Consider the following 13,403-nt stretch of genomic DNA (forward strand, 5'->3'; position numbering starts at 1 on the left):
CCTTTTCGGCACCTCACCTCACCTCAAGCTGCCCCGGCGGACGTCGACTCGGGTCTCGGCGGGCGCTTTGAACCCCCGTGACTTATACACACGGATCCGGTAGAAGCATTCTGTACCTGGCCTGGCAGCAGGGCCACCCACCAGAGATCCCTAGGCCCGGACGTGTCTGTAAGAAACGACCTAAGCTGAAGATGCCATCAGCTCTTCGCCCACCGCATGGTTCTTTGATCTGCTGCACAGGAGAAACCGTCCTGCCCTACTGCCTCTCTATAGTATCTACCTACACCCCAGGATACATCAGGTTCGGGATGGTCTCTCCGGTTGCTAACATACCTTAGCTACCTAGGGTGTGTAGGTGGGAGCGATGCAGAGGAGCCTCTGCATCCAAGTCGATGTAGTGTATAGCACCATGTCTATGCCACCTATACAACATTTGTCAACAAGTCAAAAAAGGCCTTCACAAAGGTCTGGGCTGGGCAAGTCCACGATGGTAGGTGGCGTCGGAACCAAACCCCGCCTGGTGGATCGCAACCAAAGGGGCGGGTTTTCGACCTGCCCTGCTTGGAATGGAACAAGCTTGCTTGCCTGCATGCTGCTCCTTCCGGAGGGCCGAGTACACAGTGTAGGCGCTGCCTCCCTTGCACGGTAAACGTTTGTCATGACCGGGGTGTTTGTGGGGGGGGGGGGGGGGCACGGCATTCCGCCGTTCCTGGCCACGGTTGATTTACCTATACGCGTTGGCTTGACGTTACGGGCATCATGACCCGGCAAACATCTTTTTGTTCGCTCACACCAGCGGCAACTTGCCAGCTTGTAACTCACTGCCCCCCCCCCCCCCCCCCCCAAAAAAAAAAAAAAAAAAAAAAAGATGACGCTTGACGCTCGACAGGGCGGAGCAATCTCGCCACCATAAGGGTGCTCGCTGAGGCTTGGCTACAAAAAGTGTCAGCCATCGATGACGATGGTGATGTCTGGGATGCCAGTGGCGCCGCCAAGCTTGGTTCTGCATTGGTTCTGCATGTAATGCAAGAGGAAGAGGTGCTGTAGAAAAGCATCCCGAGCTCCCTCCGCTGGCATCACCCATCGTGATTTTGGTTGGCATAGGGGGCATCGGCTGACCAAGACTTCCCGAAACAGTGGGGAACAAACACATGCAGCCGCCGAGGGGGATGAGTTGTATACTTAGGTTGGGGACACAACAGCCATACCGTGGTGCATGCGAAACCCAACCTCCAACCATGATGTTTTCTACCGTCATTTGACAAACACACGTCCTTCCGACATTTGTGCCTCATCTTCGTCTCATGCTCTTCCTTCCTAGCGCCCTGGTCTCGGAACAATCAACGCTGCCAAAAGTCCACCACAACCAGCGAGGGCTCATGGAGGACTTGGGCAAACATGACCTGTTGCTTCTTTGTTCCAGTGGTTCAATGCCGTCCACGATGACGCCTTGCCGAAACAACCCAAACCGGTTCTTCCCAGAGTCGAAAAGAAAAAGAAAAGAAACAACGACATCTAGACCTCCATGGCCACAGCCCCGCGCCCTTTGGGGGGATGTTGTTGACCACCCTCTTCGTCGTCCTCGTCCTCTCCCACCACCACCACCACCACCACCACCACCACCACCCATCAAATCAACGAGATCAAACAGACAAAGCCACAACATCACAACATTACAGCCACAGATCGAAACAGAAAAAAACAAGACAAAAAGAAAAAAAAAATAGCCACCGCATACCTTCCCCTCTCTTGCCTCCTACGGTAGATGGCCCCTCAATACGGCGCATACCCGCGCCCGCGCCCACGGTACCCGCCGCGGTACCCTCCGCCCCTCACCGGGCCGCCTCTCCCGCCGTAGAACCCACCGCCCCGGCCGCCTCCGCGGTACCAGCCGCCCCTGCCGCGGCCGCGGGATGACATGCCGGGGATGTTTGTGCGCTTGGGCTCCACCTTGATGTTGCGGCCCTTGAACACGCTGTCGTTGAGCACGAGGGCCTGGGCGACGAGGGCGGGCTCCGAGAATTCCACGTAGGCGTAGCTGGCGGGGCACGTCTCCGTCAGCATCTTTGTTTGGCTCCCGAGCGAGCAAGAACAACAAAAAGAAAAGAGCGACATACCCCTTGGGCTGCCCCGTAAACTTGTCCAGCAGGATGGTCACTCTGTTAATCGACCCGCAGCTCTGGAAGTGCGCCTGCAGCTCCTCGGGCGACGTGGAGTAGTCGACGTTGCCCACAAAAATGCTCCGGTTGTCGATCTCCTCCTTGTCCTCGGTCAGGTCCTGCCGGGCCTGGTCGAGCGACGCCTGCATCTCCCGAAGCTTGGCCGCCTCGGCCTCCATCTCGGCGACGCGCCGCTTCATGGCCGAGATCTCTTCCTGATTTGACGGAACACCGGTTAGCCTCCTCTTGTGCTTTTTTTTGTTTTGCTTGTTTTTCCTTCTTTTTATGGCTTGTTTTCTTTTTTGCCAGGCGCGACGACGGCGCTAGCGAGGAGGAGGAGAAGGAGGAGGAGGAGACTCGGTCGGGCATGGTGATCGCACCTCATCGTTATCGGCGGTTTCGGCATTGTCCCGCGTCTCATCGTGCGGCTTCTCTTCGTTCTTGGGCGAGCTCATGTTTGGCTGTGAAAACGATGCGGCGATAGGTGCTTTCCAAGGTTGTCGGTTGGGTAGGTACGAGACTTGGGTGTTGGTCAGCAACGGGGCCCCCTTGTGCGCGCGAAACGGCTCGTGGCCAAGGGAATGAAGCAGCGCAAAAAGAGAGATGGAGACTGACGCTAGGAGAAGAAGGCTCCAAGGAGACGATGGACAAAGGAAAATCGTAGAGCCTGTACGCGACTCTGAAGAACAAAGCGCCTCGCTTCCAACCGTTGGCTGCCTTGCGAAGTTGAGCGGCGCGGCGAAGGGGGACGCGAAAGTCACTTTGACGTAACAGCAGATCCAGGGTGCTGGGGCTTAAAAGCAAGCCCTGGTTATGTGCTTATCGAGGGTGGGGCTTTGTTATCAAGAGCCGAGCCCACGCTGAGGGTGGGGGGGGGGGGACCTGACACCATTCAGCTCCCAGGCCATACCGTACCTTGGGAATTGTGACATGGTCCCGTTCTCGAGTAGAGCAGATACTAATACCTCCGTCTCTGGGATCCGTCTACTACTACACCGTAGGTGGGCTGCATGTTCTGACGCAAAGGGTCCGGGTGTGCACCGGAGCCTCCAGACGATCCATGCTTCCTTCCAGGCTCTTATAAGAACCCCAGCGTGCTTTGAGACTGAACCGGGTGGGGGAAATGAACCTCTGTCTCTCTGCCTTGGGACAGTGTACATGGACGAGCAAGAAACGGAGCAAGAAACGGGCCGTGGTTCTCGGAGACCAGTGCATCACTAGCTGATGTGGTTTGGCTCACACGACACCTTGATTTGGGCTTATACAACACATGAATGCATCTCATACACCGAGCAGACAGACAAAAGCCGATTGGTAGGGGTTGGGTTCTTGGTCAATCAATTTCCCCCCCGGTTTGGTCAGGCATCTAGCCTACCTGGACTGCACCCAAAGACAAACGGCATTTGTCGCGCCCGCTGTCCTCGAGGGATGGTCGTACTCGGGCGACGTTTCCGCGGATGCCAGCGGCAACAACAAACACCACCGTGCGACCACCCTCCCCGAGATCGAGGCCCTTGCCGGCTCCGAGCTCCAAGAGGCGCAAGGCGGACGACAGGCTTCCCAAGACGGCCCCAGCAGCGCCGGCAGCGGTCAAGAAAGCCGCGACGGCGCCCAAGGCTGCAGCCTCGAGGCCGACGAAGCTTGCCCCTGCAGACCGCAACGACCCTCCGCCGCCGTGCTTGGAGAGTGCCCAGACAACGACCACGACCACGACGAGGAGCGAGATGAGCGTGGCGGAGATGAAGAGGAGGTAGGATGCGCTGGACCCGCGGGGTTGAGCCGTTTTGACCATCTTCAAGCGTGGTGTGTGGTTGACGTTGCACTGTAGCCACATCGCTTCACGTTGGCTTTGTTGTGTTTCCATACACAGGGTGCTGAAGCAGGGGCTTCTCAACTTGGACAACTCTTTGCTTTTGAGATCCTGAGACGCTGGTGTTGATGACGTCACTAGGTGGTGTTGCAGAGCAAGCGGAAACCCCCTCGGCGAGGCTCGATAGGGAGCTTGGAATCCCATCCTCTCTGACGAACCACGGGCTTAGGCAATTCTCGTAACCGCCAAATCGCAACAGCATCCGATGATCTTCCTAGGATGCCATATGTAGGTACGCAGTAGCAGGCATGACATTCTCGCCCTTGTCCAAGAACTGTGCAAATCCCTAATTACCTACGTTTCCTGACGCATAGCCTTCCCAAGTCCTGTCGTTGTGCCATGCCATGGCTCCAAGGCTCCGACTTACACGCTCCCCCGCCCCCCCAGACTAGCCAATCAAGGAGCGCTGTCACTGTTTGGGCCCCCAGGTTGGAGCTGACGCTGCTGCCCCGCAACGGTGCAACCCCCAAACCAAACCCCAACCCCAACCCCCCCCCCCCCCCAAACCCCTGAGAAGACCCGCTGCCCCTCCAACCCGTTCAGGCTCCATCTGACAAGACAACCTCGTACCTACACGGTATTAGTTGGACTTGTTGACATTTTGAAACAACCCCCCTCCGCTCCGCCAGATACTCTCAAAATCACCCCCCTTCCCTTCTTTTTCCCCCTTACCAACCCACCAAACAGCCCGTCTCGCCGGCCATGTCGATCGAGCTTGAAAAAATCCTGGCGGCAGCGCCTGCAACAACGCGGGGCCAGCCAACCCAGCTGTCAGCCGACCCCAAGGGGCAACGCATAGCCTATGCGGTTCGTCGGTTTCTTCTTTACGTCTCTCAAGAACATCGACTTCAGGATGCTGACCCCCCGGGCAGTCCGGCAAGTCCATCTTCCTTCGCAACATCGACGACCCTTCCATCTGCAAGCAATACACGGGCCACACGGCCACCACCACCGTCGCCAAGTTCTCGCCGTCCGGGTTCTGGGTGGCGTCGGGCGACGTGACGGGCAAGGTGCGCGTCTGGGACGCCGTCGAGGCGGTCAACACCAAGGGCGAGTACGCCATCATCTCGGGCCGCATCACCGACATCGCCTGGGACGGCGACAGCCAGCGCGTCATCGCCGTCGGCGACGGCCGCGAGCGCTACGGCCACTGCTTCACCGCCGACAGCGGCAACAGCGTCGGCGAGGTCAGCGGCCACAGCAAGATCGTCAACGCCGTCGCCATCCGCCAGCAGCGCCCCCTGCGCGCCGCCACCGTCTCCGACGACAGCACCATGTGCTTCCTGCACGGCGCCCCCTTCAAGTTCAACAGCAAGGCCGCCGGCCTGCACAAGGGCTTCGTCCTGGGCGCCGCCTTCAGCCCGGACGGCAGCGTGCTGGTCACGGTCGGCGCCGACCGGCGCATCCAGCTCTACGACGGCAAGACGGGCGAGCCGACCAAGGCCATCGGCGAGGGCGTGCACGCGGGCAGCATCTTCGCCGTGAGCTGGGCGCACGACTCAAGACGGTTCGTCACGGCGAGCGCCGACCAGACGGTGCGCGTCTGGGACGCCCAGTCGGGCGAGAACTTGCACACGTGGCGCGTCGGCGAGGAGGGCGGCGCCAGCGTCGACGACCAGCAGGTCGGCGTCGTCTGGCCGCACGGCCGGTCCGACGGCCTCGTCATCAGCCTCAGCCTGAGCGGCGACCTCAACTACCTCCGCGAGGGCAGCGACAGGCCCTTCCGCGTCGTCCAGGGCCACAACAAGACCGTCACCGCCCTGGGCGTCGGCTCCGGCTCTCCCTCCAGCGCCGGGGGCCCCCCCGCCATCACCACCGGCAGCTTCGACGGCCGCGTCGTCAGCTGGGACGTTGTCGAGGGCGAGGGCTTCGTCGTCGAGGGCCAGAGCCACTCCAACCAAGTCACGCACTTTGCCTCCTTCCCCGCCTCTTCGTCCTCCTCCGGCCAGACCTTCAGCGTCGGATGGGACGACACCCTGCGCACCATCGAGGACTCCACGCGCCGGTTCCTCGGCACATCCTCCAAGCTCCCCTCCCAGCCCAAGGGCATCGCCGCCGCCGCCACCGCCGGCGGCCACGCCTTCATCGTCGCCGCCCTTTCCGAGTCCCTCGCCGTCTACTCCCCCGAGGGCGACCTCCTCGCCAACCACCCGACGAGCTTCCCCCCGAGCACCATCGCCGCCCACGGCCCCGTCCTCGCCGTCGGCGCCGCCAACGCCGCCGCCGTCCACTTCTTCGCCCTCGCCGGAACCCCCGGGGGCCCTTCCGTGACCCTCCACTCCACCGTCGCCAGCAGCTCCGCCACCCTCTCCCACATCTCCGCCCTCAGCTTCTCCCCCGACGGCACCCACCTCGCCGCCGGCACCGCCTCGGGCAAGATCCTCGTCTACAAGAAGGGCGGCGAGATCTGGGAGCTGGCGACGGAGCGGTGGTCCGCCCACACGGCCCGCGTGCTCGGCATCGCCTGGAGCCCGGCCGGCACGCACGCCGTCAGCGGCGGGCTCGACACGCACGTGCACGTCTGGAGCCTGGCCAAGCCGGGGACCCGGATCCGCGCGGCCAACGCGCACAAGGACGGCGTCACGGGCGTCGCGTGGGTCAGGACCCCCGGCGGCGAGGAGAGGGTGGTGAGCGCCGGCGGCGACGCGGCCGTCAAGGTGTGGAAGCTGGCCAAGCTCGAGTGACGACTCGCCTGCGTACCTGCCTACCTACCTACCTAGCTACCTAGCTACCTAGCTACCCAGTTGCCTACCTACCTAGTTACCTACCCACCTAGCGATAACGTACAACCTTCTCTCCGCGCCCTCCCCTGCCTGTCTGTAGGTGGCTAGAGGACGCGCGGCATGGGCGGGACAATGAATGACGTGACGAGCGAAATGAAACCCGATACAAGTGCAATCTGTTTGAAGTTGGAATGGTTAGGTTTCATGTCGGCTTGGCTTCTCTTCTCCGCGTCGAGGCATCGGGTCACGCAAACGCACGCTGGGAGAGCACGGCGAGAGAGAGAGAGAACAGGGGATGGCCAGATGGATAATTACGTCGCGGAGTCTTACGAGAGGGGGAACCAGAGGAGACGGAGTCGTAGCGGTCGGATCCATAAAGGCAGAAGGGGGGGGGGGGTCTCTGTTTCGACGCGAGATGCGAAACCCTCGCCGCTTGTTCCATTTCGAAATGTGCAACCCCGAAGCAAGCAATGCTTATTGTATTACCCCATCCATCCTCTCGCAACCGTTCAACCTCGATGCCAAACCCATCCGCACCAACCAAAGAAACAAGAAAAAAAAAGGGGGGTATCTCCATGCTTCCATGTTTTTCATCCCACCAACCAAACCCAGATGATATAGGAGGCCTTGCTTGCCTCGTCCGTCCCATGCAAAACGCCGCGCTCCTTCCACCACTTCAACCTCTCATCATCATCATCGTCGTCGTCGTCGTCGTCGTCGTCGTTATCCTCCTCCTCCTCCTCCTCCTCCACCAGCAAACCCTGGAACCCGTTCCATAGCTGCTCTTTCCCACCCCTCCCCCTCTAGTCCCACCGGAAAACCCCATCCCAACCTGGAACCCAGTTCGGATCGTCGTCGTTGTAAGGCGCACCAGTTCTGCTGTCGCTGTTGATGTAGTTGAACCTGTGGATGCCGTGACCGGTGCCGTTTGTGCTCGGGAGCGGCACGTTGGCCATGTCGAGGTCGATGAGCTCCTCTTCCTCCCGCGCCTGTTGCGGCGGCGGCGGCGGCGGCGGCTGTTGCTGCTCCGTGTTGGCTTGTCCGTCATCGTCGTTGTCATCCTCCTCTTCCGCGGGCAGAACCGGGTACCCATTGACAGGGTAGTTTCCGTCGGGGTCGGGCCCCATGGGGTTGGCGGTGAAGTAGGCCAGAGGAGGCGGCATGACGTCGACATCCATCTCGTAGTAGTTGTCGTCGTTGTCGTCCTCATCGGCCTCGGGGTAGCCGGTCAAGGCGGGCCCAGGAAGCGTAAAGTCATCGAGGAGCAGCCGGGGGTGGAGCGGCGCGCCCGGAGGATAGACGATCGGGATTGGCGAGCTTGGTGGGGGCGATAGCGTCGCGGTCCGCGAGCCGATGCCGTTTTGGCCGTTCTGGCCGGTCCCTTCCTCGCGGTCGGGAATGATGGTGGTCTCGCCAAAGCGGACCTGGCGAGCGCGGCTGTGGCCATTGGCGGGAGGGTTGTTGTTGTTGTTGTCGTTGTTGTTGTTGGGTCCGGGGAGGCCCTCTGGACCGGCAGCTGCGGGGTTCTCGAGCTCCTAGTCGAGCTGCAGCGTGCCGACAGTGTCCTCGCGGGCAGGCATGGGAGCAGGCCCAACGCCGGGAGGGGGGGTCGGGGGCAGCGACCGGCCCGTCCCGTTTCCTTGTCCGGCAGCGAGGCCGGCCGCCTGCTCTTGTTGGCGGAGCTCATCTGGATAGCAGGTTAGTACCATCCAGTCGAAAAGGCGGATTCGCTCGGCCTCGGGGACGGGAAACGGCGGCGGGCGGCGCGGCGGCAGATCGAACGTGCCTTGGGCGATCTGCTCGGCGACTCGGTCGAGGGCATCGGCGAGCCGGCTAAGAGAAGTTCAGCGACGGGACAAGCACAGACGGGAGCGCCAAGGGGCAACGAGAGGGAGTCCAAGGCTTACCCGATCTGTCCGTGGACAGCGAGGTTGTCGGCCTCGAGGTCCTCGGCCAGCTCCAGCTGATGGTTGTCCATCAGCGTCGGGTTGGCGACCACGATGAGCGGCGCCCCGACAGACAAGACCTCCCCAACGGTTCCACTCCCTGCGAATGGCGTGTTAGCATCGGTCGTGTGAAACCGCGACGAGGTCGGCCCCGGGGAAGTGGCATGTGCAAAGACGTTTGGGGCTTGCAGCGAAGCCCCTGGCGACGAAGGGGACCGCCGCGGGGTTTGGGACAAGAACGTCGTGTCGCCATGGGGTTCGTGATGTGAACATCGCCGCGGGGTCCCAGAACAAGGACGTCGCCATGGGGTTCGTGATGTGAACATCGCCGCGGGGTCCCAGAACAAGGACGTCGCCATGGGGGGCCATGACGAGACCATCGCCACGGGGTTGTGAAAAGGACTCCGCCACGGGGTCCCAGAACAAGAACGTCGCCGCGGGGTGAGGGCAAAAAAATAAGGACACGAACTCGCCGCCAGAGCAGGGAGGGGTGGATGGAACGAAGAAAAAGAGAACAAGAAACGTACCCGCATGGGAGACCACGACGCCGGCAAGCCTGGCGCCTCGCTCCCCTCGGCAGGCGAGGACGTAGGCCTCCAAGGCGACGGTGTAGCCGAAGCTACGGACCCGGAGGCCGTGGCGGTCCTCAGCGCCGAGGGCCTCGAGGCGCGCCTGGAGGCGTGCCAGGTCGGGTCCACACTGGATGTCCAGCGTGGTGAAGCCGTGGGCGGCGAGGCGCCCGAGGAACCAGGAGGAGGTCACCTCCTCGAGGAGGGACCAGAAACCGGCGGTGGCCCCGACCGTGACGAGGCATCGACGGCCGGGGAGGGCGGAGGGAGCTGCGGCGGCGTGAGTGGTTGCTCGAGACGTGTCGCGCGAGGCGACGGGCTGGCGTCGCTTTTCAGCAACAACCAAGCTTTCGGCGACGTCGACCGAGCTCGCGCCCGATCCGACGTCGCTGGGCGCCACGACACCGGCCATGCTGCCCACGACGTTGTGTATGGTGGGAGATGGCGGGGTGCGGGGTCGGTGCCGCGGGCGAACAAAACAAAGGAAAACGACAGCGAAAGGAACGGGGTGTGGGCGAGCCCAAGCCAAGGGGGTGTCGCGGGGAGGTCGCGGAGAGGACGGCGGGGTGCTAAAATCAATAGCGACGGCATGAAAAGCAGTCAAGGAGGTTGCTGGTGCTCACCATCGTTGTTGTCCATGATGCTCATCGCGTTGCTAGCACAATCGATAAGCGATAAGCGGAAAAACGTCGGAGCTCAGAGAAACTCACGGCAGAAAGTGGGCGGTGTGGCGGCTAAACTTCGGGGTTTGTTGGGTGAAAGAGGAAAGAAAGGGCCCCTGTGGGTGGTGAGCCGGCTAAATACCGGCAAAATAAGCGGGGCTCGGGCTTGGTGGGGCCGGGCAGTGTGGCCGAGGCTGTCCTGGTGGGTGGGATGAGCTCGGCGCGTCACCATTCAGTGCAGAGACAACACAATAGCATACACACTTGACAACAATGCAACAGCGTGGGCAGGGAGCCCCAAGCACCAGCCATCTGAACAATAGCATGCTGACGAGGCCGAATGGGGGTTGTGGCAACAATGGGGGGCTCCAGCTGTTACAAAGCTTTCAACGACGTCCCAAGCTCAGCCTCTCTCTTCAAGCCACGGTGACTTGACTTACACGGGCTCTGCACAACCCTGGCACTCCAGCCAAAGCGGCTTGCTTGCCTCCCTTTGGCGCTACGTACCGGACAAACCCCATGAGTGCATAAGGAAGAGCTGTTGGCATGTCATGATTGATGCTTCACTTGTTTTACCTTTTTTTTTTTTTCTTGTTCAAAGAAACATACTACACAGTAGACATTGCGGGTTCCATCCCCGAGGCCGGGCTTGCGAAGCAAAGCACGGAAGCGTCCCCGGGTGTGGCGGTGCATCTGTGGCTGGGCCAACGCCAATTGCCGCCAAACTCCAAATTTTTGGCTGGTGATGGCTCCGTCGGCCCACGCAATCGGCATCGGCCGCCCGTTCCAACCCGCGCGACCGACACCAAGATTCCCGGCATGGCGACCCCGACCAACCTCCTCCGGCTGTGTCTCCGGCCCGGCCGGAGGCTACCCAGCCTCGGCGCCGTCCCGGCCCGGCAGGCCCAGCAGCGACTTCTCCGCCGGCCCCTCTCGACCACCCCGCCTTGTCGCCGCGACGACGACGCCGCGGGCGCCGCCGAGAAGGACAAGGAAAAGGACGAGGACGAGGACGAGTACGACCGCTTCTACAGCAACCCGGGCCTGTTCCTGCGGGATTTGCTCCGCGACGAAACCATCAGCGACCACGAGCGGCGGCTGGCCACGCAGATGCTCGAGGACTGGAACAAGGTGCCGCCCAACGTGGCCAAGGGCATCGACAGCCTGACCAAGGAGATCAACGAGCTGGGCGCGCCGATGCGGAGGCCGGTGCAGGCCCGGCAAAAGAGCTTCTGGAACGAGGAGGAGGACGACCCGGACCTGATCACGGACGAGGTCGGCGAGGACGATTTCGAGGAGGACGACATGATGGCCGTGGCCCACGCCAAGCTCGAGGAGCACCGCGAGTTCCGCGAGTACGCGCGCGTCGCGGTGTGGGAGATGCCGTTGCTGTCGAGTAAGGAAAAGCCCTTTTTGCACGCGCGCGCGCGCCTGGTGGCGGCGGCGGCGGCGGCGGCGGCGGCGCCAGCACGCCGAACCATGCAGCTCCTCCTCCTCCCGGGACGCTAACCAACCCTCGTGGGATTTCCAAACAGAGCTGGCCAAGCCGTTCCAACCGCCGGCCGAGGACCAGGTCCTGCGGTTCCGGTACACGACGTACATGGGCGAGTTCCACCCGGCCGACCGGAAGGTCGTGGTCGAGTTCTGCCCGGAGGATCTGCCGGGGCTCACGGAAGCCCAGGTGCTCAAGCTCAAGAAGCTGGCCGGGCCCCGGTACAACCCGGAGAAGGGCATCATCAAGATGAGCAGCGACCGGTTCGAGCACCAGGCGCAGAACAAGCGCTACCTCGGCGATCTCGTGAACAAGATGATCGCCGCGGCCAAGGTTCGCCGCCACGCACGCGCACCACCAACGCATTCCCGAGCTGACGGAGCGCATGCAGGACCCCGCCGACATGTTCGAGGACGTGCCGCTGGACACGCGCCACCACGCCTTCAAGAAGCCCATCAAGTTCCCCAAGGAGTGGTACATGACCGAGGAGCGCAGGCAGCAGCTGCTGGAGCAGCGGAAGCAGGCGCTGCTGCTCGACGAGGCGAAGCGGAACAGCGAGGACGGCCTGGTGGACGGCCGCGCCGCCATCGAGCAGGCCCTGCTCAACGCGCCCAAGGTGGAGCAGATGGTGCCGGTCGGGGGGAGGTTACGCATCTCTCGGAGGGTGTAAGAGCGTGGTGGGGGATGTTTGACGGGCGGGTTAGGCCGCCCTCCCCTCCCTCGTCCGGTTCGAACGGAGGGTGGGTGATTGTGGGGTCCCCTCGGATCGGATGCTGCCCGCTGCGCCATGGTCGCTACCATAGAACATACGGACTTTTGCTGCGAGAGGGGTCTGGAAGCCGTTGGGCGCCTCCTCCCCCGCATTCTGGACAGGTGAGCGAGCCGGTCGCGCGGGAATCATCGCCCGCGTGGCCGTGCGTCGCCTGCGTCACCTGCGTCGCCCGCGTCGCCGACAGGGAGCTGTCGGTGGGTTGTATTTTTTTGACGCCCATGTAGGACTTGTACATCATGCATTGTATAGAGAATCAACGAGCGTGGACTTGCTGGCTGGAGGGTCTCGGAAGAGACGCAGAGCGTGCACATATGCGGTCCTGAAGCCGTAACATCAACCCGACCCGGAAGATGGCTTCCACTGTCGCAAGGCGAGAACGGAGGCATTTCTGTCAAGTCAAAAAAAGGCAACTATTTGATTCGGTATGTATGCACATCCTGGTAGTGTATAGTAGAGAGCACACGAGGTGGTGGATGATGGGTGGTTCATGTCTGTCTCCCCGCTTGCTTACGGTACCTCAGGTAGGCAAGGTTGCTGGCAAAGCAGTGGACTCGATTCGACTTTCAGATGCGCCGAAACTTGATGCAACCTCCCAGCGAGCGCCAGCCGAGGAACCCCTGTTCGGGGACCTGGTGGGGAGGAGGGGGGGGGGGGAGGGGAGGGAGGGGTGGGGCCGAGCCCGGGTTCCCCATCCGCCCAACCAACTGGAAGCGCATGCCAATGAAAGCATCGGCCCTCGAATTCCTGAAAAGGGAAAAACACAAAGAGAGGCGAGAGGCCGGGACAAGAGCACGCTCAACTCCAACCAAAAGCCAAGGTACCTACCTCGCTGTCTAAGTAGCTGGCCTATCCATAAACATGTAAACAATTGGAAAGCATAGAGCCCCTTTTTTAACAAGTCATTACCAAACCCTTATCCATCCATCCTCTCGGCGTTGCCTAACAAGGAATCTCCATCTCCCCAGGAACAACAACACATCACCAAAAACGAAAAAAAAAAAAAAAAAAATGCACATGACGTGGATGGATAACTACCTAGGCAAACGGGGTCGTCGATGGAGCGCACAGGGACCGTCAACGGTTCCCCACTGCTTGGGCTCGCCAACCAGGATGCCCTCCGCGATGGAACCTAAGCCCAATGCAGCCGAGCGTTCCGCGGACCCCAGGGCGTCCCCACGACATGACGGGAACCAGAGAGCCCACGTAGTGC

At 61.6% G+C, this 13,403-nt stretch overlaps 4 protein-coding genes across 4 annotated transcripts; 2 read left to right on the forward strand and 2 right to left on the reverse strand.

Annotated features, from left to right (window-relative positions):
• Positions 1-1,773: 1,773 nt before the first annotated feature.
• VTJ83DRAFT_7465 (uncharacterized protein) lies at positions 1,774-2,614 on the reverse strand (the record flags this gene model as incomplete). Its single annotated transcript, XM_071014290.1, has 3 exons — positions 1,774-2,038; positions 2,118-2,374; positions 2,540-2,614. The coding sequence occupies 3 exons, from the start codon at positions 2,612-2,614 to the stop codon at positions 1,774-1,776; spliced, it is 597 nt and encodes a 198-aa protein (XP_070863682.1).
• Positions 2,615-4,731: 2,117 nt separating this feature from the next.
• Positions 4,732-6,713, forward strand: VTJ83DRAFT_7466 (uncharacterized protein; the record flags this gene model as incomplete). Its single annotated transcript, XM_071014291.1, has 2 exons — positions 4,732-4,836; positions 4,902-6,713. 2 exons carry the CDS (start codon positions 4,732-4,734, stop codon positions 6,711-6,713), a joined length of 1,917 nt encoding a protein of 638 aa, XP_070863683.1.
• Positions 6,714-7,342: 629 nt separating this feature from the next.
• VTJ83DRAFT_7467 (uncharacterized protein) lies at positions 7,343-9,679 on the reverse strand (the record flags this gene model as incomplete). The annotated part of the gene is made up of 5 exons (XM_071014292.1): positions 7,343-7,513; positions 7,592-8,287; positions 8,459-8,585; positions 8,660-8,798; positions 9,226-9,679. The coding sequence occupies 5 exons, from the start codon at positions 9,677-9,679 to the stop codon at positions 7,343-7,345; spliced, it is 1,587 nt and encodes a 528-aa protein (XP_070863684.1).
• A 1,069-nt stretch (positions 9,680-10,748) lies between these two features.
• Positions 10,749-12,091, forward strand: VTJ83DRAFT_7468 (mitochondrial 37S ribosomal protein mS35; the record flags this gene model as incomplete). Its single annotated transcript, XM_071014293.1, has 3 exons — positions 10,749-11,325; positions 11,465-11,754; positions 11,813-12,091. The coding sequence occupies 3 exons, from the start codon at positions 10,749-10,751 to the stop codon at positions 12,089-12,091; spliced, it is 1,146 nt and encodes a 381-aa protein (XP_070863685.1).
• Positions 12,092-13,403: the final 1,312 nt, after the last annotated feature.

Source organism: Remersonia thermophila, chromosome 7, assembly GCF_042764415.1.
Source record: "Remersonia thermophila strain ATCC 22073 chromosome 7, whole genome shotgun sequence".
Classification (NCBI taxonomy): domain Eukaryota; kingdom Fungi; phylum Ascomycota; class Sordariomycetes; order Sordariales; family Chaetomiaceae; genus Remersonia; species Remersonia thermophila.